The 27,618-nt window shown below is 26.4% G+C and overlaps 8 protein-coding genes across 18 annotated transcripts; 5 read left to right on the top strand and 3 right to left on the bottom strand.

Annotated features, from left to right (window-relative positions):
• The first annotated feature begins 849 nt into the window (after positions 1 to 849).
• On the top strand, positions 850 to 6,726 carry LOC127061925 (protein transport protein Sec31A). Its single transcript, XM_050989434.1, has 14 exons — positions 850 to 959; positions 1,530 to 1,741; positions 1,825 to 2,147; positions 2,240 to 2,337; positions 2,420 to 2,665; positions 2,746 to 3,039; positions 3,139 to 3,504; positions 3,584 to 3,704; positions 3,833 to 4,132; positions 4,196 to 5,322; positions 5,838 to 5,912; positions 5,985 to 6,227; positions 6,378 to 6,449; positions 6,538 to 6,726. Exons 2-14 carry the CDS (start codon positions 1,539 to 1,541, stop codon positions 6,724 to 6,726), a joined length of 3,657 nt encoding a protein of 1,218 aa, XP_050845391.1. The 5' UTR covers positions 850 to 959; positions 1,530 to 1,538.
• On the bottom strand, positions 6,082 to 10,516 carry LOC127061926 (integrator complex subunit 10). Of its 3 annotated transcripts, none has more exons than XM_050989436.1 (9): positions 10,234 to 10,516; positions 9,983 to 10,158; positions 9,790 to 9,857; positions 9,471 to 9,714; positions 8,886 to 9,393; positions 8,488 to 8,804; positions 8,217 to 8,381; positions 7,806 to 8,064; positions 6,082 to 7,746 (listed from the first exon to the last, which is right to left on the bottom strand). In XM_050989436.1, exons 2-9 carry the CDS (start codon positions 10,133 to 10,135, stop codon positions 7,580 to 7,582), a joined length of 1,881 nt encoding a protein of 626 aa, XP_050845393.1. In that variant the 5' UTR covers positions 10,136 to 10,158; positions 10,234 to 10,516; the 3' UTR covers positions 6,082 to 7,579. The 3 variants fall into 3 exon arrangements, with proteins under 3 accessions (XP_050845393.1, XP_050845392.1, XP_050845394.1); XM_050989435.1 differs by having other exon boundaries at positions 10,269 to 10,516; XM_050989437.1 differs by having other exon boundaries at positions 10,360 to 10,516.
• Positions 10,517 to 10,657: 141 nt separating this feature from the next.
• On the bottom strand, positions 10,658 to 12,050 carry LOC127061929 (ubiquitin-like protein 5). 4 transcript variants are annotated; one of them, XM_050989445.1, is made up of 4 exons: positions 11,916 to 12,044; positions 11,723 to 11,836; positions 10,891 to 11,102; positions 10,658 to 10,798 (listed from the first exon to the last, which is right to left on the bottom strand). In XM_050989445.1, exons 3-4 carry the CDS (start codon positions 11,066 to 11,068, stop codon positions 10,755 to 10,757), a joined length of 222 nt encoding a protein of 73 aa, XP_050845402.1. In that variant the 5' UTR covers positions 11,069 to 11,102; positions 11,723 to 11,836; positions 11,916 to 12,044; the 3' UTR covers positions 10,658 to 10,754. The 4 variants fall into 4 exon arrangements, with proteins under 4 accessions (XP_050845402.1, XP_050845403.1, XP_050845401.1 ...); XM_050989446.1 differs by lacking the exon at positions 11,723 to 11,836 and having other exon boundaries at positions 11,916 to 12,050; XM_050989444.1 differs by lacking the exon at positions 11,916 to 12,044 and having other exon boundaries at positions 11,723 to 11,908.
• A 29-nt stretch (positions 12,051 to 12,079) lies between these two features.
• On the top strand, positions 12,080 to 13,922 carry LOC127061928 (surfeit locus protein 4 homolog). 2 transcript variants are annotated; one of them, XM_050989441.1, is made up of 3 exons: positions 12,080 to 12,228; positions 13,033 to 13,707; positions 13,804 to 13,922. In XM_050989441.1, the coding sequence occupies exons 1-3, from the start codon at positions 12,178 to 12,180 to the stop codon at positions 13,888 to 13,890; spliced, it is 813 nt and encodes a 270-aa protein (XP_050845398.1). In that variant the 5' UTR covers positions 12,080 to 12,177; the 3' UTR covers positions 13,891 to 13,922. The 2 variants fall into 2 exon arrangements, with proteins under 2 accessions (XP_050845398.1, XP_050845399.1); XM_050989442.1 differs by lacking the exon at positions 12,080 to 12,228 and adding an exon at positions 12,314 to 12,487.
• A 633-nt stretch (positions 13,923 to 14,555) lies between these two features.
• LOC127061927 (histone-lysine N-methyltransferase SMYD3) lies at positions 14,556 to 17,220 on the top strand. Of its 2 annotated transcripts, none has more exons than XM_050989439.1 (6): positions 14,556 to 14,897; positions 15,498 to 15,739; positions 15,817 to 16,121; positions 16,332 to 16,611; positions 16,685 to 16,847; positions 16,922 to 17,220. In XM_050989439.1, the coding sequence occupies exons 1-6, from the start codon at positions 14,770 to 14,772 to the stop codon at positions 17,133 to 17,135; spliced, it is 1,332 nt and encodes a 443-aa protein (XP_050845396.1). In that variant the 5' UTR covers positions 14,556 to 14,769; the 3' UTR covers positions 17,136 to 17,220. The 2 variants fall into 2 exon arrangements, with proteins under 2 accessions (XP_050845396.1, XP_050845397.1); XM_050989440.1 differs by lacking the exon at positions 14,556 to 14,897 and adding an exon at positions 14,942 to 15,365.
• Positions 17,221 to 17,567: 347 nt separating this feature from the next.
• LOC127061944 (rab-like protein 6) lies at positions 17,568 to 23,333 on the top strand. 4 transcript variants are annotated; one of them, XM_050989469.1, is made up of 6 exons: positions 17,568 to 17,713; positions 17,933 to 18,129; positions 18,208 to 18,687; positions 18,776 to 19,566; positions 21,301 to 21,805; positions 21,874 to 23,333. In XM_050989469.1, the coding sequence occupies exons 2-6, from the start codon at positions 18,040 to 18,042 to the stop codon at positions 22,072 to 22,074; spliced, it is 2,067 nt and encodes a 688-aa protein (XP_050845426.1). In that variant the 5' UTR covers positions 17,568 to 17,713; positions 17,933 to 18,039; the 3' UTR covers positions 22,075 to 23,333. The 4 variants fall into 4 exon arrangements, with proteins under 4 accessions (XP_050845426.1, XP_050845427.1, XP_050845424.1 ...); XM_050989470.1 differs by having other exon boundaries at positions 18,203 to 18,687; positions 21,301 to 21,688; XM_050989467.1 differs by having other exon boundaries at positions 18,203 to 18,687.
• LOC127061945 (uncharacterized) lies at positions 23,265 to 26,155 on the top strand. The gene is made up of 5 exons (XM_050989472.1): positions 23,265 to 23,414; positions 23,789 to 24,328; positions 24,413 to 24,501; positions 24,564 to 24,785; positions 24,865 to 26,155. Exons 1-5 carry the CDS (start codon positions 23,292 to 23,294, stop codon positions 25,082 to 25,084), a joined length of 1,194 nt encoding a protein of 397 aa, XP_050845429.1. The 5' UTR covers positions 23,265 to 23,291; the 3' UTR covers positions 25,085 to 26,155.
• Positions 25,916 to 27,499, bottom strand: LOC127061946 (DNA-directed RNA polymerase II subunit RPB7). The gene is made up of 8 exons (XM_050989473.1): positions 27,312 to 27,499; positions 27,098 to 27,207; positions 26,883 to 27,042; positions 26,732 to 26,782; positions 26,594 to 26,659; positions 26,295 to 26,366; positions 26,177 to 26,210; positions 25,916 to 26,102 (listed from the first exon to the last, which is right to left on the bottom strand). The coding sequence occupies exons 1-8, from the start codon at positions 27,321 to 27,323 to the stop codon at positions 26,086 to 26,088; spliced, it is 522 nt and encodes a 173-aa protein (XP_050845430.1). The 5' UTR covers positions 27,324 to 27,499; the 3' UTR covers positions 25,916 to 26,085.
• Positions 27,500 to 27,618: the final 119 nt, after the last annotated feature.

Here is a 27,618-nt window from a genome sequence, read left to right as displayed (position 1 = left end):
GTATGATATTGTACATAGATATAACATATAACTTACCAATCGTCGACAGAAGGCAAAGGTAAGACTAATTTTTTCCTTTCTCTCAATTGCTTCTAAATCTGTTATATTTGGAAAAAATATAGACCGATAAATATTTCTTGCAAAATACTGTTTGACTGTGAAAAAAAACAGTATTTTCAATTTCTATGACAAATCTTATATTGACTATTTTCAAACAAGTTTTCTTGTTTATATATATTTTAAATTTTAATTAATTATATATAATAAATTAACATTTATTACATATAATACAATAGTATTGTAAATAAATAAATAAGTGATTATTTTCTATTAATAATTTCAAAACAAATTTCGCAAAATTATCAATGTATTTAATCAAAACAAATGATAGAAAACATTTGTCATGTTATTTTTTTATGGATATATGTACATATTTATGAATCTCTCGAAAATAGTAAAATTTTTAACATAAAGAAAAATCTCCAAGTATACGTTTACGTATTTAATGGAAAAAGAATAATATTTTATTGATCGATACTATATTATTTAAGAAAAATATGATTAAAACTAATTGCAATATATTTATTAAAAGTAATATAATATTTCATATCATTTTACATTAGTGTAATCTTTAAAAGTTATTGCCAGAAAAAGAGAATATTTAGTATAATATAGCTGTATATTTATTATGGTAAATTATAACTATTAGAAATGTCTAATATAAACTTAATCTCATCTCAAACACTGCCCAATGATATCTCCGACTAAAATGGTGATTAGAATAAAGAAAATTATGTCGTGATCTATGATAATATAATACTGAACAACAGATGTCAGCACTATCTATGCATACAGCTCGCCACGTTGGAAGAGTTGACGGCTGGTTGCAGTTTACTTGACATAACGAAAACTATTTTATATCAATCTTTAGATACTTTTCACCACTCGATTATATTAAGGTAAGAAACAATAAATCGCGTAAGTTTTTATTGAATTAATATTATCGTAAAAAATAATGTATATTGGTAAAATAAAATAATAATACCTTATAGGTCGCTGAACTTTAACTAAAAAAATTACTAAGGAACTAAAGAAAAACTCAAATAAAATTTAAATACAATATAATTTATATTTACATAGTAGAATTATAATTTTTAAATAAACTTAAATCTGAAATTATGTGCATATATTTGTGCATAACGATTATTGATAATTATAGTAAATAAGAGAAAATACAATTGAATTTATAACATATTTTAATAATTTGAACCTTATAAGATATATACAGCTTTTTGATAACCTATTATATTTCTATTAACAATTAATAGTTGTTTAAAATTCATTACAGATAGCATATATCATAAAGAATTATTATATCAACAAGAATTTTTTTTAAGTTTATTTTAAAATATTAGTTTATACTATGTTATGTATGTAATAATAACATATGTAATAATAATAATAAAAATATGTAATAATTTATTTATTATATATATTATTATACATTTTTGTATTATTTATGTTACAAGATATCAAAAATGAAGGTTAAGGAGTTATTAAAAACTGTTAATGTGGCATGGTCTCCACCTGCCCAATATCCAATCTTATTAGCTGCTGGAACAGCGGCTCAACAGCTTGATGCTAGTTTTAATACTTCTGCTAGTCTTGATTTATACTCAATTAATTTACAACAGCCAGGATATGAAATGGAACTAAAAGCCAGTGTGGCTAGTGATCACAGGTCTTAATTATTATCTTTGTATTTTACTTTTAATTTTAAAAAGAGAGATTACGTTACTTCATAAATCTATGTATTTATAACAGATTTCATAAAATAATTTGGGGAGCATATGGTAACAATCCAGCTGGTATAATTGTTGGAGGTTGTGATTACGGTACAATAAAAATTTATTCGGCTTCTAAAATGTTAAGCAATGAAAACAATTGTTTAATAACTAGTCCAGATAGACATACAGGCCCAGTAAGGGCAATGGATTTTAATCCCTTTCAAGCAAACTTATTAGCTACTGGAGCAACAGAAAGTGAAATTTATATATGGGATGTTGTAAATACTAGCACTCCAATGACACCTGGATCTAGAAGTCAACCATTAGAAGATGTTCAATATATTGCATGGAACAAACAAGGTTTTCATTTTATCATATATAAATATAAATCAGAATACATATATTATATAATATGCAAATTTATAGTAAAAAATATTTATTATACTTTCTAGTACAACATATTCTTGCTTCCACATTTTTACAACGCTGTGTTATATGGGATTTAAGAAAAAATGAACCCATAATCAAACTAACAGATGCCAATTCAAAGGTAGCGTATTTCTTATCTTTTATAAAAACAAATAATGATTAAAAACAATATTCACAGAATAATTATGATTTCATACCTGAAGGTACGGTGGAAAGTGGTTCAATGGCATCCAAATGTTGCAACACAATTATGCTTAGCATCAGAAGATGATCAAGTTCCCGTGATTGAATTATGGGATTTAAGATTTGCCACATCACCTTTAAAGACATTACAGAATCATCAACGAGGTGTTCTTTCAATAGCATGGAACCCTCATGATCCAGACCTTCTTTTAAGTTGCGCAAAAGACAATAGAATTTTATGTTGGAATCCAAATTCAAATGAACCGGTATATAAAACTTGCATTTAAGAACATTATATATTTTAGTATTAATTATTTATAATATTTATAATTATTAACAAATTTAGAATGGAGAGGTAATATGTGAATTAATGCAAACAAATCAATGGAACTTTGATGTCTCATGGTGTCCACGGCATCCAGGTTTAATTGTAGGAACTAGTTTTGATGGGCATGCAGCCATATATTCTTTGCTAGGTGGAAGACAACAAGTATCTAATGAAACATCAAACAAAATTGTTGATTCATTTCCAGGAATGGATCCTTTTACACAGCCGCATCCTACTGTTCAAACAGAATCAACTGCAATTTTGACAAAAGCACCAAAGTGGTTGAAGAAACCCTTTGGAGCATCATTTAGTGTAAGTATATATTATTGAAGAAATAAATCATATTTTTTCACTATAATATATTACAATTATAATTATTAATATTATGACTAGCTTGTTATTCATTTATAGTTCGGTGGTAAATTAATAATTTTTGAAAATGAAATGCCAGACCCAAATTTACCAATGAATTCAAATCGAAAAGTTATAATATCACAAGTAATCACACAACCAGATCTTATTCAACGATCAAATGAATTAGAGGCTACTCTTAAGAATGAACAGTATGTTGATTATTGTAAAGGAAAAATTGATAATACGACTGATGAACACACTAAAAAGATTTGGAGCTGTGTTAGTGCATATTTTAGCAAAAATGTTACAAAGAATATACTGGACTTATTGGGATATAATATAGAAGAAATGAATAACAAATTAAACCAATTTTTACCTCAGGATGAAATAAATACACTTTCAGGAGGTATTACTAATCTTAATGTAAGTTCTAATTATAATTACTCTTACAAAATATTAAATATAATAAATTATCAAAATCAATTTAATTTTAATTTAATAGGTGACAAATGGTAACATAGATGGAGGTGCAGTATTTGATGCTATTGTTCAAGAACAGCATAAAAAATCTATAGTTTCTGTAATGCCTATAAATAATAATTTTAAAATAAATATTTCTGATGGTAATTTTAATAAATATTAATATTTATATAATACATACTTCTCAAATAATTAAATTAATTTGTTCATTGTATTATATTGCCAAATGGAACAATTCTTAAATATACAACTAATATTTAATTCATTATAGATGATGATGGACTTATTGCACAAGCAATTCTCTTAGGAAATATTGAAGCTGCTGTATCTTTATGTTTCAAAAGCAAAAGATATGCAGATGCAGTTATTCTTTCTATGGCTGGAGGACCTGAATTATTGGCAAAAACTCAATATAGATACTTCTCAGAACATTCTGGAGCACTTAATTCACTTATTAATTCATTAGTTAGTGAAAATTGGACTGACATTATTAAGAATGCTGATATAAATTGCTGGAAAGAAATATTAATTGGTGTGTTTACACATGGTCAAGAACGATCAACACTGTGTGGTAAGTAATTTTTTTCTCATATTATGATTCAGGGTCATTATAATATATTATTTAATGTTGTAGACATGCTAGGAGATCGCTTAGCGTCTAGTGAAAATTCTAATTTAAAAAAACAAGCTCAAATATGCTATATTTGTTCTGGTAATCTAAATAGATTGATTGAAGCATCTGAAGCTGAAATCCAAGAAATTGTGGAGTTGCTTATAATAATGCAAAAAGCTTTAGAATTTCAAGGTATTGGAAGAGCTGATATTAAAGGTAAAATCGCTAATGTTCTATCTCAATATGCTGAAATGCTAGCAACAGAAGGAAATCTCGAAGCAGCACTGAATTATCTTGGAAATAGTCAGGAACAAAAAATCAAGAATTTACGAGATAGACTTTGTAGAGCTTTAGGTTATATTCAAGAAGCTGAAAAAAACATAGAAAAAGCGCCAATAAATCAAAACTACAGTGAACAAACTCATAGACCTTTACAAAATCAGAATTTTCAAAATACATATAATTCATTACCACAAACTACACCAGGAATCGGTGGAACACCTAATTACAATTGGAATACTACTCCTACCAAACAGTCATTTGGAACAACATCAACTCCGTTTAATGTTCAATCGACCCAGTCTTTTGTAACACCTGTTCATACTCAAACACAATCAGCGCATTATGATCAATATGCAACATTACGCCCATATGGACAACAAGGTGGTTTACAGCCTCCTCCTCCACCCCCTCCTACATCTGGATCAAGTGCTACTAGTACTTCAAGACCGTCTAGTGTTGGGCCTCAATCAAGATCAAAATATCTTATAGATCCATCCGTAAAGTCTACATCAATGTATGGCCAAAATACTTTTCAACAACCACAAGCATTTGCTTCTCAACAAATTGGATCTGTACAAGGATACAACTTACAATATCCATATCAGCCACAAACATCTGCTTCTAGCAACACATTTCCTGGTCAAACACATAATCTCATGAATATAGCACCAAAAGAAACAGAACCTTTCAAACTACCTAGTATGATGTCTATGTCTCAAAATTCTTCTCAAGCAGAAATGTATAATCAACACAATCCAGAACCGATTTCCCAAATGCAAACATACAACAGTGACAATAATTATCATTCAATGCCACAGCCATCTGGATGGAATGACCCACCAATTGCAAAAAGTTCTAGAGCACAGGTAATTATTAGAATAAATACTGATAACATATATGTATATATATATGTATATATTCAAATGGTATAGCCAATATTGGCACTACACAACAAAAGTGAAATGTCTGCGGAACATGCTGGTACCCGGAAATGGAAGGCAAAATATTTGAAGAATATAAATGTAAAGGTAGCTTGGTTAATTTTCAACATTTAGAGTGCCATTCCCCTCTCTGCCACTTTTATTTATTTCTTATATGCCTTTCATATCATGTGCATTTCTTGAATATTATTGTTAATGGGAATATAATGATATCACTTATCCTAGATTAACAATAGCATTTGTGTGAATATTAAGATAACTAATATGTAACATGAAGTTATATTTAGCTGCTATATGCTTTTTATACAAAGATTAGTATTATATACCTCATGGTTATCTGTATAATAATATCTGCTAAAATAATAAAATTATAGTATAGATGAGTAAATAAATACTTACTTATAATATATAGTGTCATTATAACTTAATACTTCTTTCAGACAAAACCTGAATTTCAACCTCAAAGTCCAATACTACATCCTTTGCGAAATACAATTCCACAACATGAACCTAATGTAAGTATGCATAGATTAAATATCATATATATTCTTAAAGTAATTATAATCTCTTATAAATTATTGTTATAGATGTTACCACAGGATAATAATTACAACGACTCTCATGCACCTTATAATCCACAGCAATATGTTCATAACATTCCAAATGTTGGTACTCAATTTAATAAACCTGCTGATATTACACAACCCATAACAATGGCTAAAGCTATTGAACCTGAAAAACCAAAACTACCAATACCTGAAGAACATATACATTTGAAAACGGTATTAGATGAATTAAAAATGCAATGCTTTGAGAATGCTAAAAATCCGGTAAATATTAACTAATTCAAGTAAATGAATTGTTATTATATCATTGTATATTCTCTTATACTATATATTAACATTCTATAGATTAATATATAATGCACTTATAGCTTATTGTATATAAATTACATATAATTTTTCATACTTTTATTTTAGCAAATTAAAAGAAAAATAGAGGATGTATCTAAAAAATTGGAAACATTGTATGATTGTCTCAGAGAAAATAGAGTATGTAAATTATCATACTTTTTCATATGCGTGAACTTTTATATAAATAATTGCTTTTAAATTTACAATTTCTTAAATTATTTTTTAGTTATCACAAAACACTCTTCAAGGATTACATCAAATATCAGAGATGATACAGAACGGAAATTACGCTGGAAGTCTAAGTTTACATACGCAACTAGTATCAGGACCAGATTTTAGTCAAATATCTTCTTTTATGCCTGGTATTAAAGTATTACTTCAAAGTGCCCTTCAGTTAGGAGTTTACATTAGATAGAATATGATATACTAAAAGATGTACGATTGATATATATCTCTTCGTTACAAATGTTTACATTTTGTCATTTTTTGTGGAAAAAAAAAACATACTTTATTCTGCATTGAAAAAAGTATATATCTTCGGAATTTCTTTATTACATCATTTACAGTTCACAGCATGAACATAATTTATAGAGTTTATATTCTTCACTCTTCTGTCATAATATCTTAAATTTCGATACTACCTTGTAACCTTTTTTTAATTGTAATATATTGATGAGAAGTCGAAAGAAAAGTATACTAATATTTTGTAATTATTCTTACATAAATTATTTACATAATAATTGGTTTTTACTGGAAAGAAATGTATATAAGCATTATTAAAGTTGATTTTGAATAATGAAGGTAAAAACTTGTTTTTATATAGGAGATATTCTTCTTGCATCTTTATATTTCAAATTAAAAGAAATGAGAAGAATGATCACTATAATACTAATGTTTACATTTATGTTAATTATTTTGGATTTGTTCTATAAAATAAGATCATGTAAAAAAATGATAACTTTCTGTATACAAATGAAAGTATCTAAAATATAAATATGATTTACTCGTTCATACACATATATGGACTTTTATTTGAGCTGTATTTTGTAATAATTTTGTTATATAAATTGACAGAAAACGTGAGAAGCCAAAAAATTAAATAATACATTATATATATGAAAATATGTAAATCTGTACATGATTTATAGTCCCAATAAAATAATTTATAAAAATCTAACATTCACTTATTTACAGATACTTATGATAAAAAAAAACTGTAGATGTGTTTATGTTACTTATTTCAAAAATGAATTAAGTGAAAGAATGATTTACTGTATAATTAAGCTATGTAAAATTGCGCTCTTCTCATTGACAATAAATTTTTGCAATAATTCATCTAGTGGATCAACACCATCTCGCGCTGCCTGACGTCGCATAGCTTGTTTTACTTCTTCACGAACTCCCTTATCAGCACCGCGTGTTGTTATACGTCGGCCTATAAAAAGACATTATTTTGCTTAACAGTGCAATATTGCTTTAATGAAATATACCTACTTTGCAATACTCCCGAGCCAGTAGCAATATCTAGAGATACACCACCACCATGTTCTGTCCACAAATACGTCAATTCCTCTAAAATATCTACGCAAATAATATATGATTGAAATAATGGATATACAAAAGATCCACGATTAATAATCCTTTCAGTAATTATAGATAATGTGCTAGCTTCTTGTGGCCAATCAATTTGCATTAAAACTAATGCATGTCCAATAGCCAAATCTCCTACAGTTCCAGGTATAGAAAAATTTTCCTGAAATGTATGAATTATAATATAATTCATCAATTATAATATAAGAGCCAGATCAAATTACAACCATTAAGTTTAAAATCGTACAGCAATAATCATATTACATATTAATTTTTTTTACTAATTACAATGAATATTAATAGATCATATAATACCTTTATTGCTAAAAGAAGTAATCTGCAGCAATACTGTAAAACAGGATAACGTGCGAGGGACAAGTAATGCAAATGTCGCGTAGATGGAACAGTTAAGTTATGAGATACTTTCCCACATACTGAAGGTAAAGAGCTTGCTACTAAAACAATATATTCCAGCATACCCTGTACCAAATATTTAAATTAAATGTTATTTACATATAATATGCTATATAACTGATTTATATTTTAGATATATATTTAACATTTGAATATATATAACATAGCATACCTTATAATCTTTTAAAAAAAAGCAAGTACTAGCAAACCGCAGATGAGTACACAAAGAGGAACCTTCTTGAGATAATCTAGTTAACACTTCATGATGTAAGCCTTTATACATAGCCAAGTCTGTTGAAAATGGATTTAACCATGCATCCAATCGTGCCTGTTGATTAAGTTTATCTATCTCCCTTTGTAAATAGTCACTACTATGCAATAAATCCCACAGTTTGACAGCAAAACCAAGACCATTGCCACTGTAGTCCCCATCACTAGTTACAACAATCCCTGAGTTATCTTCTCTTTTCCGTTTTTTTAATTTTGGCTCTGAATGTAAAAAATAAAATATTACTTTTTCGTAATATTTTTTACTATAATTTTACTCTCTATAAAATTAATATATTATACCAGTAAGAGAAGAAATTAGTTCTCCAAAAGCTTCTACTAAGCAATACATAGTTTCCCCATTATTAATAAGCATTGCATGTTCATTTAGTATTCTTAATAATACTACAATTGTACACATTAGTAATTGGCGTACAACAACTTCTTCACATAAATTAGCTGCATGCACAGCTGCATACTGTTGTAATTTCTCGCTATATGTTTCCCGATTCCAAGGTATGGAGAATAAATTGCTTAGTTCCCACCCTAATTTTTTTCCAATTAACTCCACTACGTGAAAAAGTCTGTCCCATGGATACTGAATTTGTATATCTTGTGGTTGTTGTATATATGCTAAATAAAATTCCACAGCTTTACAAAGCAATCTTAATCCAAGACGAGGGTTAAGTTCAACAGGGGCAGCTCCAAGAAGTGGTAATGCATCACAAGCTAATAACCGTCTAAAACCATTTACAGCACGTCCTGGATGACTATGTTTTTCTGCAGTGAGTAGAGTTTCTACTAAACGCGGCTAAAAATTTTTAATTATATTTTAAATAAATGATTATATTTTTACATATACATAAACAAGGATCTTAAATTACTAACTCCATGTGTTGGTGTAGTTTGAGGAAATTTACGTATTAAAAGAAGTAACAATTTACAATGCTCCATTGTATCTTCACTATGATCAGCTGTCATAACTAATAAACGATGTTGTAAGTCTTGAGGGATATGTTGAAACATTTGACATAAGAATTCTGTCTCTGGATCACATTGTTCGGAACGTAAACATGTAGTCACCATTTCTATTTCTTTCCAAATATCTCGATCATCTGGAAAATTCTGAAATCTGCTCTTACGCATAAAAAATTAAAGTTTAATTTTGTTCATAAACAAATTTTATATAATTAAGTATCATACTTACATTTCGCTAAAACATTTTGCAGCTTCCTTGACATTTTTTGATAGTTTTTCAATTCGGTATGCTTCAAACTTAAAAAATAATAATCTGTATGTATTATACATTAATCTTTTATGACTTTCATAATTTTAATTTTTATATTTAAATAAATTGTTAAATATAAAAAATTATATTATCAAATAATATGGTTAAATACCTGAACTTTCGCGCTATGAGGAAATAAAGATTTAGCGGTGATCAACCACGACTTTGCAGCATAAATGTCACTTGATAAAGCTTCTTTAGCACGCATTATTAAATAATCCTCTTTCGATAATTGATTTTCTCCTCCAGAAGATTTTTCCAACATCGTGAAGCAAGGTGTCCCGTTTTCTTAAAAGTAAATTTATAGATTTGTTTATAATATTAAATCTCTAATAACATCGTACAAACTACATCAAATCATACAGAAATTAAAAAATTAAAGGTTATGTTTTCATTACTCGCACGTGAATAAGTTTCAAAATGATTAAAATGTCTTTAGAAGGCCTAAACTGTTCGCTAATATCAAGAACATTTTCTCATTGCATTTACATGACGCTAGATAAAAAACTCCAAATTATATGCAATTGTCTACTACGTGAATTGTACAACGACGTCGCTTTAATTTCTTTATTCAATACTAGGTGGCGTTTCATTGGGCTTGTAATATCTTCATTGGTATGTGTGTGAATATATATACAACTCCTATCTCTGCGTATTTGTAATTTACTTTTTGTTATATACTAATAACAAACATTACAAATATGTCATTAGTTTCACAGCATTCTTAGCAGAAAAGACTATTACATTCTTCTTATATTTGAAAAATCAATATTATTAAAAATCAATATCATTTAAAATAAAAAATTTATTATAATAGCAGTGAAAACAGAATAATTATTAATACATTAAGACTTTATCAATACTTATGACGAATCTATACAGAACTATTGATAATATAACTCTAAATTCATGCCATCATGTATTTCATCTAAAGCATTTAATTAAGGAAAACTTCGATAAAAGTACAATTGTTGCTAATAACAAGAACATATGTACGTGATTTTTAATATTAAAGGATACAGTCCTGCAGTTTAATATGGTCTTTGAAGATAGTGTACCATTTTTTTAATACAATTTTTTCCCAATGTGTTCCAGTTTGAGCTGCTATTAGTTTCTTCAAATCACCGATAGTATCATCTGGATTACACTTCACTCTAACTTTTTTTCCTAATCGATCATTGCAAGTTATTTCTAACATTTTTTATGATATTGGTTTTAATTTTTCCTCAAGTCTACAAAATTGAATTATTCATTCAATAAAGTTACTTAAAAATCCATTTTATACCTATTAATCAATTATTATATGTCTTATTATATACTTTTATTTGTATTTAAGCTTATACTTTTTTATATAATAAGATAATAAATCAATAAAATTAACATTATAGAATTATAATAAAATACATAGCACTATTATACTTACAAACTAATCGTATGTTTTTATTCGCACTAAATATGTGTGTATATATATACATATATATATATATATGTATGTATGTATGTATATATTTTTAATACATATATATGTATGTGTGTTTAAAGCTGCATCATAAGAAAATCTTGATAAATAAAATATTCGATCCAAGTCAACAATTTTCGACAAAAAAATATTTCGTTTTAATGATCTAAAGTCGAGTAATTCTACTTAACCTCACAATTTTTGCATCACTACGTTAATCAGAAGATGAACATAAAACACACTCGTATGTAAATATATGATCGTCATAAGCACATTAAACATAACAATATATTTTTCTATATTATTTGTATTGTATGATGAAGAAACTGTACATCTATGTACGCAGACTTATCCATATAAAAAATATTAATCCAACATTAAAGCGTCACTTACCCTTTAACGCGGTATATTAGAAATCTTTAATACGTAACGAAAGTTATCGGATGAATGTATAACTATATTGTGTTGGTAGTTATCCCTTTGACTATATTTTTAGTAAGTTAAAATCTATAGTGATATTTTTCGATATGTAGATAATGAACTATCTAACTTTTTCAAATTTATATAGGATTCTAATCATACATACATTTTTCGACCACGTACGCCGGAAATGACGTTAACTCAATCTCCACATCATTGAGAAGAGTCCGAATATCGTGTACCGTCGTTGAGTCGTGTAAAAGCACGGCGATCGGCGTGCTTGGTTCACCCTATCTCAGTCTTTCTCTCTTCCTCTTTCTATTTTCTCTATTTCTGTCTTTCTCTTTCTCTCTTCTCTTCGTGCCTTGTGTGCGCACACGTGTACATGTGAGTGTATGGACACTGTTTTACTTTTTGAATAAAACACAATGGTGATCTCGCAAGAGATTGTTTCAAAAGCTGAAGAAATAGCAGATCAGGTAAAACTATCAATATTATTCATCTTGATTTTTTTTTAATTAATTAGGTATAAATGAAAATTTATATTAGATTCAAAGAAGACCATAGGTATGTAAGTATCTCCTGTCAACGTCATCGTGTCCAACATAACATGTTTGCTCACATATTTCTATATGTATTTTGATATATACATTTCATTGCTGATTAAAAGTGCCGTTAAACATTTTTCTCAAGTGCAAAATACAACTTAAAGCCATTTATAAATTATAATATCTAAAGGTTATGAGTACATTCAAACAAAGTTGTATTCCTATAATTTGTCACACATTTATTCATATTTTTTTCTATATTTTACATTTATTTAATAATTCGTGAATTTAAATTTTATATAAACAGTATTTTTAAATATATGTTTTAGCAACGATTTAAGTTAAATTATGTTGAATTTCATAACATTATTTGTATAATGTGATTTTACAAAAACAAGATTATGCATATCATCATATATTATATTGCAATTAATTTATTTTATAAGATTTAATTATAAAATTTATTTTATTTTTTTAGTTTACTATAAATTTATGTTATTTTATTTAATCTTATATAGAAAGAAAGAATATTTTTATAAATAATTATTTTTTATTAATATTTTAAATATGTTTTTGTAATTGTATTTTTATAATAAGAAGATAATGTTACATTAATTAATAATTTTTATAACAAAAATATATTGAGTTATACTATTAAAACTTATTTAAAATTTGTATTGCTTGTTTTCTTTAAATAAAAAGATAATTGTATTACTTCATTTTTTGTTATAACAGGTTATACGTAGTGGGAAACATATATTACCAACCCTTGCAAGATTGTGCCTTATATCTACATTTTTAGAAGATGGTCTTCGAATGTGGTTTCAATGGAACGAGCAAAAAGAATATATGGATATGTCATGGGGTTGTGGAAAAATCTTGGCTCATGTCTTCGTCTTCATTAATTTAGTTGGACAACTTGGAGGATGTGTTATGGTCATTGGAAGATGGAAAGTCAACATAGCTTGTGGAGTTTTATTTTTCATATTGGTTTTACAGACATTTGCCTATAGTATTTTATTTGATGTGCAATTCCTGTTCAGGAATTTAGCACTTATAGGTGCATTACTCCTTGTTTTGGCTGAATCCAGAGTGGAAGGAAGATCACTGTTTGCTGGTGTTCCGTCACTTGGCGATAATAAGCCTAAAAATTTATTGCAACTTGCTGGAAGAATACTTTTGGCATTCATGTTTATAACTTTAATTCGCTTAGAAGTGTCATTCCTTCAAATTTTACAAGATATTCTCGGAAGCATTTTAATGTTATTGGTGACTATTGGACATAAAACTAAACTCAGTGCTTTACTTTTGGTACTTGTACTTTCTGCATTGAACATTTATCACAATGCATGGTGGACTATTCCAAATTATAAACCCTTACGAGACTTCCTTAAATATGATTTTTTCCAGGTAAAGCATTATATCATTATACTTATATTTATTTTTGAAATATCTATATTTCTATTTTTATTGCTCAATCTCAATAACAAATATGTTTAATTGCAGACATTATCAGTAATTGGTGGCCTTTTAATGCTAGTATCTTTGGGTCCTGGAGGTGTATCAATGGATGAGCACAAGAAAGAGTGGTAGATGTTTAATAAACTACCATCAAATACATCATACATTATCACACATGTAAAGCCAAACTTTCTCCCATTCCTATTTCATCATATGTTTGATCAATCTTTAGATGGGATTATCGCATGCTGAATGAACAGCTCTAAAAGAATTTAATATGAATTACTCAGTTTAAATAGCAAAACATCGTCAAAACAAATTTCAAAATCGACTATGCATATCAATATATGAATATATATATTTTTTTAAATATATATATATATTTTTAATATATATATATATATATGAATGCAAAGTGAATTTTGAAAGACGATATTATGTCCATAAAACAGAGTTTGAAAATTAAAACTACAAAGTGGCTTGCAAAAGACTAATTTATATAAAAATAATAGCATTGTATATATGACACTGCGTTTATTATGAAAAATATATTTTTTCTGTGTGTTTTTAATCTTTTCTTCTCTCAGTCTCAAAACTATGGCACATACAAGTGTATGACTATAATATCAATATATTCTTCCATGAAATTGCAAAGCAATATATTACTTTTAAGTTTGTAATTGAACTTATTGTTACCCAATTTTTTGAGAATTTACTACAAAGTTTTAAGTTATTGTAAATAAAATATTCAACTGTATATTTTTCTTACTAACTTTTATTTTTCATGTAATTACAGATATGTACTTACAAATGTAATTGAAGAATCAGGTTAACAGACATTATTATTGCTAATAATACATTAGCTAAAATAAATCAATCTTAAAATAACTCAAGTTTAAATTTATCTATCTAAAGGGGTGAAAGTCTAGAGTTGCGAACATTAGAAGCTTTTGTTCACTGAAAGCCCTTTGTGTAACTTCACGCTTCAAAAGTATAATCTTTTAATTGAAAATGAGAATCAAAAATATGTATAATCGAGATTTTGTAAGCGCGGGAACAACAATTTTAACGTCAAAACCGTTTGCATATGTTTTAAGAAGTTTATTACGAAATGAAAGATGTGATTACTGTTTACAAAGGTAAGATTAGAGAATTGAGTTTTAAATTTATTTATATCTTACGTTTTATGTACTACGTATATCATTTCGTAAATATTTGTAATATATTATTGTTGAAAGTTTAATTTAAAATTTTATATTTTTTCGCATTATTATAAATATAATATTACATTGCACATGTGACAAATAACGCTAGAATAGTCTGTTACAAAAAAACATTTATACTTCTGTTATTTAAAAGTATGAGGTTATAGCAAATTCCGGCGTTTGAGTTTATCTGTGTGTGAATTAAAAAACGTAATTAAGAAATTAACATTAGAGATGCAACGATTATAATCATTTTATAAATAAAACGTGCCTTATTTTGCATACAATGAAAGAAAATGTAGATATTTTAAAAAAGGGTACTGCAATTATTACTGCCAAACCTTTTTCTTTTGTTTTAAATTCAAAGCAAAGAACTATTCGATGCGATAATTGTCTCAAAAGGTATATAATGTTTACAAAAAACTTAGGTTTTAATAATTTTGCAAATATCGTAATAAATTGTTCGTGAAATAAATAAAATATTATATCGAGGTTATGATGTAATTTAAAAAATTGAATTATTATTTATTTTAGTGGAAAACTTTTTAAGTGTTCTGTTTGTCAATACGTATATTACTGTAATCGTATTTGCCAAAAAGAAGCTTGGTCAGTACATAAAGTAGAATGTCCAAATTTGAAAAGGATATCACCAAAAATTATACCCGATGCTGCAAGACTTATGGCTCGCATAATTATAAAACTTCATCAAGGTGGAGGAGAAGAAATGGGATATTATTCAGAGACAAATTATAGAAAATTTAAAGATCTTATGTCTCGTAAGCATTTTTTAATTAAATAAAGAATATCATATTATATAGAATAATTAATAAATTATAGTTTATTTCTTATACAGATTATTCTGACATTAAAAAAGATGTAAAACGAATGGAACATTTTACTTCATTATGTGGAGTTCTATTTGAATTTCTTGGAAATGTACCTATACCAAATTCTGCAGAGTTAATGGGTATTTATGGTAGAATATGTATTAATTCCTTTAATATATTAGATCCAGATATGAATAGTATTGGAGTTGGTATTTATCTGGCACCATCTGTAATTGATCACAGCTGCAAGCCTAATGCAGTAGCTGTATTTGAAGGAACTACAATTATTATACGAACACTTGAAGATCTTCCATGTTTGAATTGGTCACAGGTATAGTAATAATTTTTAACTTGATTAAAGAAATGAATATAAGGATTACATTTGCAATATTGAATTAGCAATATATGTTTAGCTACTTATTGTTATTAAATGTTAATAATTATATATCATAATTTCGTCTTAATTACGTTATTGTATTATTGTTATTAAATGTTAATAATTATATACCATGTACTCTAATGTATAGATTTCTATATACAGATAAAAATATCATATATCGACCTACTCAATTCAACTAAAGATAGATGTGAAGAATTACAGAATTCATACTATTTTCTGTGTGATTGCCAAAGATGCATGCAACCAGAGCCAATGGCAACAGCTGCTGCTTGTCCGAAAACATCTTGTACATATCCAAATTCTTTCAATGCTACTGTATGTAAAAAATGTAATGCAAAATTTCCACCAAATTTTAAAGAAACATTTGACGAAGTTACGGAGTTCACTGCCCATCATTTACAAGATATGAAAAATATGGCTTGTATCCTTCCAAATTATAATGTAGAGAAATTTATTCCATTTATTATAGATTATAGTTCCTTATCTAATAATAGATCTTGATGTGAGTAAAATATGCCTAAAGAAACAAGAAGGTGTTCTACATACATTCAATATCCAATATGTACGTACTTTAGAAGCAGCATTTGATGCATCTGTAAATTTAAATTCATGGGAAGAAGCAGAACATTATGGGAAAAAACTTATACCAGGATATTTGTCAGTATTTTATCTTTAAGTGAATATTTTTAGCTTATTTTCATATAAATATAAAATTATTTTTTACATTATAGATTATATTATGGAGAGATACATCCTTTAACAGGATTATTATATCTTATGACAGGAAAAATTCAATTACATCTAAATAAAGCAAAGCAAGCTTATGATACATTAAGAAAGGCGCATTCTGTATTAACAATAACACATGGAGAAAGACATTCTTTATTGTCCGAAAATTTGAAACCTCTCTTATACCAAGCTATGAATGTTGTTAAGGACTCATAGTTCTGATGATTACTTATTTAGTAAAATATTTAGTAGTAATAATTTGTAATTGTTTTTAGACAATAAATTACTTTATTATATTATATTATTATATTACTACAGTTCATTTGAAGCAACAAACTAATTTTTAATGTACCTAAAAGTTAATCGATTATAAACTGTGAAATTCATAATTATAGAACAGTTTAAAATATAGTTTTCAAATTTTTTTCCATTTTATTTATAGAATAATTCATGATTTCGATAAAAGAAAATAATTAGTTTTTACATATATATCTTTTTACTTGTGTTTATTATTTGTATCTTGAATTTTATTTTGTATTAAGAATTATACAATTTCTGAATTCTGTGATTGGTTAATATTGATCGCTGAATATAAACTAACTTTTAGGTTATTCTCAATTATTCTATCGAAAGAAAACGATTGTTGCAGGATTTAATAATCTATGATCTTTATGGTTTATGGTAAGAAAACGAAACAGTTTCCATATGATAGCTTGACAGCTGCTTGAGTTTTGTTCTCCGGAAAGTAATTTATATATATTTTATTATTTATTTTGTTCAATTTATAATATGTGGTGAGTATGTAAATAAGATTTATAGTAATAAAATATGTGAAAGAATATTGTTTTATTCGTATCATACATAACTTGTACAAAATAATAATTAAAAACATTGTAAAATATTTTCTTATATGTAACTTAATATTGTTTGGATTAAACAATACGAAATATAATTTAACATTAAATTTAATATATCTTATGTAATTACTATACCTAAACAATATTTGTTTGTAGATATTTATTATACAATTGGTCAATTTACGAGGCCATACTTTTTAATGAATATATAATCAAAACGAAGAAAATGTTTTCTGCCTTTAAAAGATTAGCTGGAAAATCTGATGGAGTTAATAATGCATCAGCTAGACCAGCACATCAATCCATGCCAACAACCTTACAAAGAAAATTTGCTAAAGGAGTACAATATAATAGTAAAATTATAAATTTCTTGTTTTTTCTTTAAACTATTATCGTGTGAAATAATAATATACCTATTATTTTTAGTGAAGATCATTATAAAAGGTGATAGAAATGTAGGAAAGACATGTTTATTTCATAGACTTCAAGGCCAAAAATTTGTTGAAGAATATATTCCTACTGAAGAAATACAAGTGGCTAGTATTCAATGGAATTATAAAGCTACAGATGATATAGTAAAAGTTGAAGTGTGGGATGTTGTGGATCGTGGAAGACGAAGAAGAAAATTGGAAGGTTTAAAAATGGATAATTCTACTACTGAAAGCATTATTGAAGAGCCTGCTTTAGATGCAGAATTCCTTGATGTTTATAAAGGGACCAATGGTGTTATTATTATGATGGATATAACCAAAACTTGGACATTTGATTATGTTCAACGTGAACTTCCAAAAATTCCTAGCCATATACCTGTCATAGTCTTAGGCAATCATTGTGATATGTCTCATCATAGAACAGTTACAACAGATCATATAACATATTTTATTGATTCATTGCACAGACCATCTGCACAAGTAAATTATTTATTTTTACATATTCTAGTAAGATATATTTATTGATGTTAAATGGTAAATTAATACTTGACTTTTTATTCTTTTACAGATAAGATACGCAGAATCATCAATGAGAAATGGTTTTGGATTGAAACTTTTGCACAAGTTTTTTAATCTTCCTTTTCTTCAATTACAAAGAGAAACTTTATTAAAACAGCTTGAAACTAATGAAGAAGAAACTCATTTGACGGTACAAGAACTTGATCTTTTCCAAGACAGTGATGATGCAGATTATAATAAATTTTTAGACAATCTTGTAAACAGAAGAAGAGCTCTTGCTGATTCAGTGTCTGCTAGTATTCTAGTCCCCAATGTTACTTCGTCTTTGAGTAATCATCGTATCACACCTTCCAATGGTATTATAACATCAAGTACTGAAGTACGGCGGTCAGTATCAATGCCTGGCCCAATTGGTGGTGGAATTCCTATACCTGTAAAAAATTTAGAAATAAAATCTCCACCAAAAAAGGAAAATTTAGTAAATGATATCTCAGAGAGTTCTGTTGTATCAATGAAAAATACACAATCCATATCAAGTTTACCTAATGCACAAAATGTTTCTAAACCAGATACTTCTAAAGTAAATGAATCTGCACATGATAATTTAGAACGGAAAGATTGTACAGGAAAATCACAATCTTTAATGTCTAAAATTTTTGGAAATAAAAAAGAAGGTGAAACAGAGAGACTATCTAACATCAACACTCTAAATTTGAACAAGCCATTAACCAGTGTTGAAGACTTTGTACCGGATGATGGACCTTTAGACAGATCTTTTTTAGAAGATAATAATCAGGTGTCTCCTCAAAAAATACAACATGAAGAATTAGATTCAGAAAGGTAAATTTTTGCTTTTATTATATACAGGGTGATTTATAAATGCATATCATCATGCATTACACTTCAGATAATAAATCTACAAACTAATATAAGTAAAAAACGTCATGAATATATATCCGATATATCTTAGTTGTATACTGAATTATAGATGATTAAAAAAAATATTTGAAGTGCCCACCTCATACTTCAACACATATTACTGTATATTGTAGCATTGAGTTTAAGACTCCCTTGAAAATACCAGCTATTCTTCGAATATCCTTAAATCCATTTTGTATCTTTTCTCGTAGATCGTGTACATTATTAAGTTGCAATAGTTTTTAAATGGGTCCAAATGGAAAAATTTAATAAGTAGGGACTAAAAAATTATAGATTTACATCGTTCTATCAATTGGTTTATGAAGGTGTTGTTCAAGAAAATTTACACTGTACGAAAAAATGAGGTCTATTGTGCATAAAACATTTGTTTAGTCTAATATTCAGAAGTATATCATGCAGTAGTTCTTGATGGTCGTTTTATAAAAAGTCAAGATCCCATTTAGTTGAAATGAAAGTATGCCTCCATAAGACTGCCTCTTACAATTTTGTATGGATCATGCATTAGTAGGCACTTCGAACATTTTCTGTAATTATCCATTATTCGAAAACTGAAGTATATAGGCACATATAACATTTTTTACTTATATTGGTGTATAAATTTATCTTTTAAAATATTAACATGCATTTATAGATCACTCTGTATATACATGGTGAATTTGTTAAATTCAGATACCTAAGTATCTCCATAAAATATATATTTTTAAAAAGAAAATTTAAATCAAAGATTATTTGGTTTTGAGATAAATATAATAATATTATTTATTTTTGATTCGATGAACGTTTTCAGTTATTTTAAAGTCAATATTATTTTGTTCTAATGGAAACTTAATTCAAAATTTTATCTTATCATATACAAAAACAAAACAACTTTTGTTTGAAACATTTTTTCCAGCTCTCATCCAAGCTTTACTTTTTACAATATAAAACAGGTATTCTTTTTTAGAAAAATATTATTTTAATAAATATTCAATGTGACAGCTTTCATTTTCAATTTACTTCTCAATATGCTTTATAAAAGATTGATTAATACATAGTAGAATATTTCTGTCAATACTTCTAAAAGCATTTTTAATCTATTCTTTCATATTTCCTATTATAGTTAGTATGTCTTAATATACCTTTTCTTTAAAATAATTTCATAAAAAAGAATTTAAAATATTTAAATATGACAATTGAGCAATCCAATCTATTGTACTATTGTGTCTTACTCAGAAAGAGTAATATTCAACTATTAATTCATCTTTTATTAAATGAATTGAATATTTATCAAAATAATATTTTTCTAAAAAAGAATATCTGCTCTATATTTCTATCTATCTTAAGTTTTTTCCTAAACAATGTAAAATATTCTAGAGTAGAGACTAGATAAAAAAATGTTTCAGATAAAAGTTGTTTGTTTTAAAAAGTGTTTTGTTTAATATATAAAATTTAATTACAAAAATTATAGATTTTCATAAAAAAAAAAGTCCACCAAATTAGAAATAAATAATGCTGTTATATTGGTCCCACAACTTCTTTTTCCAATTTTCTTTTTAGAAATACGTTGTTTCGAGTTATTGTTTCAATTTAAAAGCTCACCTCGTATATTCCTTTATTTTAATATGTATAATTATTATTTTTTTACATTTTCAATAGTGATGTAGAAACTGCAAATCCTTTGGTGGCAGAATATGAAGATGATTTATCATCGGCTGATGAAGTGGCATCTCCTATACAACCAAAATTAGCAGAAAATCCATTAAATAAGCAAAAACTGAAACGCGAATCAATATTAAATAATACAGAACTGAATTCTGAGGCACAAAGACAAATTAATAAACGTGATTCTATCTCATCTATAGAACAAGAAATTCATATTTCAAATAACATTAGAATTAATGAACAGCCTGATGTATATCCTGATGCATTTGATAGTTGGTTGCAATGTGATTCTAAATGGCGACAAAGTCCGGAAGGTGGTGAAGATGTAACTTGTAACAGTACAAGGAGAGATAAATTGGAATTAAGTGATAAAAGTTTAGATGTTAGTGTTACAAGTTCTAATGTTCATTTAGAGTTACTTGATAATATTAGCATGCAACATATAAGTTCTAATGGTAGTAGTCCTGTAATGAAGGAAAAAAAGAAACATAAAGAAAAGGTAAACTATCGTAGAAGTTATTTGGTTTATGTAATTTAATTAATATATCTTTATTATTTATATTATAGATAGATGAAAAAGAGAAAAGGAGAAAAAAGAAATCTAAAGATAAGGAAAAAGATAAAGAGAAGATGGATAAAAGTGATAAGAAAAAAAAGCGTTCTCTTCATAGATCAAGAGATGAAAATAGACGACGTGATGAATTGGAAGAATTTTTAAATGGTCCCCCTATGAGAATCGGAGTTGATATTGCTTATGAAGCGATATAGTATTAATAATGCATAAATAAATAAATATATATATATATATATATGTATATGTATATGTATGTGTATATATATATATATATATATATATATATATATATATATATATGTATGTATGTATTTTCTTTGTATCTATAATAATCTGTCATGTTTTTGTGCATGGATATAAATTAATTTGATGTAAAATATGGTACATCAATTGGCAAAAGACAGTCTTTAAATGTCAACAAATTTTAAAATTTAATTAAATTTATGTATATTGTATTAAAAAACTAGATAAAAAATCATTGTTAAGATTGTAAATAGTACAGATTCAGTCATTAATAACTTAGTTATTATTAACAAGAACAATTCATATAAAAAATTTTCTTTTTACTTTTTTTTTTAATAATTTAATTTTAATACATTGAGAGAGATATTAAATAAGTAAATGTAATAAATTGATTATATATTAATATTATATTCCTTTATTAAGCAAAAGTGTTAAGATGGTGTTATTAATTTATATATTTTAAATTGTTATTATTTACTACATTTTATATTAAACAATTTGTATAATTATCATTCAATTAACACTGTGAATATAAAAGTATCTGTGATTTTTGCATGGCAAAATTATCTGTTTTATTTGCGTGTTTGATATATACAATAAAATATTTTAATATTTGGCAATGAATTTGTTGCTGCACGATTTTACTTATCTTATGTTTATATATTATGAAACGTGTATATCTATACTTGTAAAAGCAAAGTAATTCTGCATGTTATGACTTCTTATAATAATAAATGTAATATAAATTAAAGATAAATGAATCTATATAATTCAAGCATTATATATGTCTCTCTCTCTCTCTCTCTCTCTCTCTCTATATATATATATATATATATATATATATATATATATATATGTATATATGTATAAATATATATATATATATATATCCTATCTTATATTTTAAATATACTTTTTCACTTGTAATAAAGCAGGTGGCGTTTTAACGTTTAACTTTTTATACAGATCAGTTTGATCTGAAGTCTGAACTTTCCTAGGTAGTGTAAAAAGATTGTTAGCCCTGTATGTCTCTGCTGTTACCAGTTGTTACCTGAATAGCATGACGAGGTCATGGAGGCATTTATGTTCCTTGTTTGTTAAAAGAACATTTTCGCATACGATTTACGATTGAATTGTGTATAAGAAACAGTAAAATAAATTTGTAAAGATGTCTCTTTGCTTTCGTACTATTTCAAATAAATTTACATCGTTTGTAAATACGAGAAAACAAGTAACGAAAATCGACCGTCAGTTGCCAAAGAACGTGAAATCGTCTTCATTTTTGGATGAGGTATGTCAAATTATAACAAAACAGTTACATGTTTCTCATTTTTAGTAACGCAATTACATTTTAAAACTATTTAATCAGGTTATGATATTTTTAACTTGTATTGAAAATATGTAATAACAATACAAATAAATGCCGACTTTTTCTAACCTTACAAAACTTACATAACTAACATGAACACAACCAACATTAACGTGGTGTATTATTGTTAGAATAATAATTCATTTGAAAGTTTTTATTTCTCAGTATTAAAATATGAAATAATAATATTTTAATTTACAATTATTATTTTACAATTATTATTATTCACAATTATATATATAAAGTGATAATAGATTTGGTTGTCGCTGTAATATAAATAATGTTATAAATTATAGTTTTTAGGATTACAGACTTCGGTGGATACAAAAATAAACTTAACAGATAGGAATTTAGACGTTTTCACAGATGTCTATTCATTCCACCAAAATCTGCTACCTATTTTAGTTAAATCTCATCAGGAATGGGAGAAAACATTGGTCAAGAATTATATAAAAAATGAAAATGAAATTTTACGTATAGAACAGAGTTTGACGGATCATAGCAGATTCTCAAATACAGAACCAATGTTAATCAATTTGTTGTTATATGACATTACCACAAATTGTAAAGGAACAAAAAATAAATCTCTAGCAAGAGATACATCTTATATCGCAAATAATGATATTGACATTTTCATAAATAATAATAGATTTTTCTCTAATAAACAAATAATTGGTGCTATTACGGATAATAATTTGGAGCAAAATAATATTTTACTCACAAATGGTGGAAACATTAAAGCACAAGAAGCTAGTGATAAACAAGCAATTAAAGGCAATGAGGGTAGACCATCGAAAAAACAATTAGAACATATATTTACTTGTCTTAGCAATGATGTATGTTTGTATTATTTATTAAAATTTTTTAGAATTATTTAATAAATGTTGAGCCAAATTGTAAATAGATTCTTATATTTCCAGTTACCAAACTTTTTTGTTAAATCATTGGATTACACTATATATTCAACAGATATAATATTTATTAATAATATTAAAGGACTAACAACAAAGTAAGTATATTATGCACGTAAAATTTTTGTATTTTTAGCTTATGTAAGATTGAAATTTTTAGGGGTATGTTTAATTACGTTAAACAAATAGCTTTGGTAAGAACAATTGCCCACTTAAAATTTGCATATATCAAATTAAATGTATTAAAAATTACTATTGATCCGGAAGATGATACAATAAAAGTACGTTGGCGAATAAGTGGTATTACAGGGCTAAAAGCACTTTTTACATTATGGAGATTTAAATTATGGAAAATGAAAGAAGCTTTAAATGATGCAGAAGTGTATGTATCTGTTAATGATACTTAATTTACAAAAATAAAATTTGAAGAGAATATATGAATAACTTATTGTAATTTATAGATGGTATGATGGATTCTCTACATATTATGTGGATGTCAATGGCAAAGTATATAAGCATGTAATTGACAAGTTAATGCCTGATCAAAATCAACTTTTTGAGAAAGGAAAACCAGAAGTTGCTACAAAACTTGCAATGTTCATAGGGCTTCAGGATTTTCAAATACTAAATAGCAATGAATTTATTTCAAAATTGAAACATATTATGCTTAATGTAAAATGAAGAGGAAACCAAAAGATCACATAAGTAGCAAAATAAACACAATTTATGTACATTAACACAATCTTATCAACATTTGTTGATGTTCCAATTTTCCATGGCACATCCTTGAAATAATGAAATAGATTACATGGATTTTAAAATCTTGTGTAATTCTACATAATATGTAAACAGGTTTTAATTTAAAAAATCTGTACAATCAATTTAATGTCTGTAAATCAATATCTATACTTTTATTTACAATAAGTTGTTATTTACAATGAATCTATTAGATAAAAGCATAAATGAAATCTTGCTATATTATTAAATTTTTGGATGTTTATTTATAGAAAACTAGAATTTATGTACATACAATTTATGTAATAAATTGAAGTACAAATTAATTTACAATAGATTTTGTAACAAATATTATATAATATATGATTATAGTATTTAATATTATTTATTTTGCACACCATGGTGTATATGATCTATAACAGCGATTCCCAAAGTGTGTTTCGTAGAACATTCACCAAAAAATTTAAGGATTCTGAATAACAGTCTGGTGATCATAGGAATCATAGGAATGGTCAACTTTTATATTATTCATATTAGGATTATATATTATAAAAGATTTTACAATCTTTGGAAAATTTTTTGAGGGTTCCACGACCAAAAAGTTTGGGAATCCCTGATCTGCAGTATTTTCCATATATTGTTATATGCTTCACTAAAATGTGCGAGTAAGAATTAAAAATATTATTTATATTTTTTGTAATTTCTTTGATAAAATGTTTGTTTTAACACATGCAAGAGCACGAAAATAAGAATAGGTAACAAAATAATATTTATCAATTGTATTAATTAAATCTGATTTTTATTTATTAAAATTCCAAATATATGATAATATAAATACATTTCCTCACAGTTTGTTATTTAATAGGAGTATGTAATATGCTTAACGTATTCCTATTTATATTTACAAGTTTGTGTGAGTGTAACCTATAATATAATGTATGAACTTTTCAGTTACATACAAGACCTGTAAAAAAAAAGAATTCATTTTACAATTAAATATATGCAGATAAATCACTATTATTAGTTAAATGATCTTACCTAAATAATCATCCATTAATGTACCAATAGCAAACTAGAACAAAATGAATTTTTATCAATGATTATTATACATTAAGCATTTTTATTATCAATAATAATATCTGAATTGAACACTAACAATACCAGTAGCATCTACTCTTGTTCCAACTATTTTTAACCTTATTTCATCATCGGCTTGAATTATCACATCCTGAAAAATATTGACACAGCTTTAAAGTTTGTCAAACTATAGAGTTTGACAAAAAGATTTTAAATACAATTTTTTAATATTCTTATTATAATTACAATATCATATTAATTATGATAAAGAAGTTTTTTTTAGTTATTTTATAATTATACTAATATTTTATAAGTTAGATAAAATATTAATTTAAAATAAAATATTAAAATTTTTTAATTTAAATAAGCAAGAATTACCTCTTCTTTTGATTTATAACAAGGTGGATTAACATTGGGACAAAATTGCATTTCTTCTGGGATAGACTGAAATAATATTTTATAAATTCATGAAATAAAATATGTTTCTTACTATAATACATAGCTTTTAATACTTACATGATGAGATATGAAACAAGATAATGGTCCTATTTCTGCAAACATTCCAACCTGCAGAATTTAATATAATTTATCGTTGATTAAATAATTAAAAAAAAACATTAATCTATACAAAATTAATTTATATATCTTTAAATATTTTAATTTTTACCTTGTTTACTTGTGTTACAATCGCATCTAAAACTTCACCTTTAAATGGTCTAAAAACAATTGCTTTATATTTAACGGGATAGACAACAAAACCTTGTCCTGGTTGAATTATACCAGCACCGATATTATCTATTGTTGTTACTGCTATAACAAAGCCATACCTAAAAGATTATCTAATAAATATTTGTTACATCAAATCAAAAGATATGATCTTACTTTCCGGTGCAGGTTCCTTCTACTTCTGTGTAAAGCTTCTGTTTTACTGTATCAAGTAGTTGAGGCCCAAAATATCTCGGATGTAATAAGATTTCATGCTCCAACGATATCTACATTAATTTATAAACGTACAAAAGGAATAATTCCACGTAAATAGATGTAAGAGAAAAATATAATATTACAGAATTATAAAACAATATTATTTTTAACTTACATGATAAAACATTTTCTTTGTATTTGAAATAAACTGTACTGTATATTTTCGAAAAATTCATATACATACATTCAAACATTTATTTGAGATACAATGTGAAATAAAAGAGAAAATAAAATACTATTTCCCGTTTTACTTTAACGAACACCTATACACGCTCTTTAAATATGTTGTCAACTGTATATTTGGCAACACTGGATGCCGAGGCATCATGGACTGTGGACAAAACGTATTAACATTTTTGGACGTTTATTGTCTCTATCAAAATTAAGCAAGAAAAAATCATGCTTTACAAAATATCATTTAA

This window comes from Vespula vulgaris, chromosome 2 (genome assembly GCF_905475345.1).
Source record: "Vespula vulgaris chromosome 2, iyVesVulg1.1, whole genome shotgun sequence".
Taxonomy (NCBI): domain Eukaryota; kingdom Metazoa; phylum Arthropoda; class Insecta; order Hymenoptera; family Vespidae; genus Vespula; species Vespula vulgaris.
Note: the sequence above shows the minus strand (reverse complement) of the source record. Positions and strands in the feature narration are given on the sequence as shown.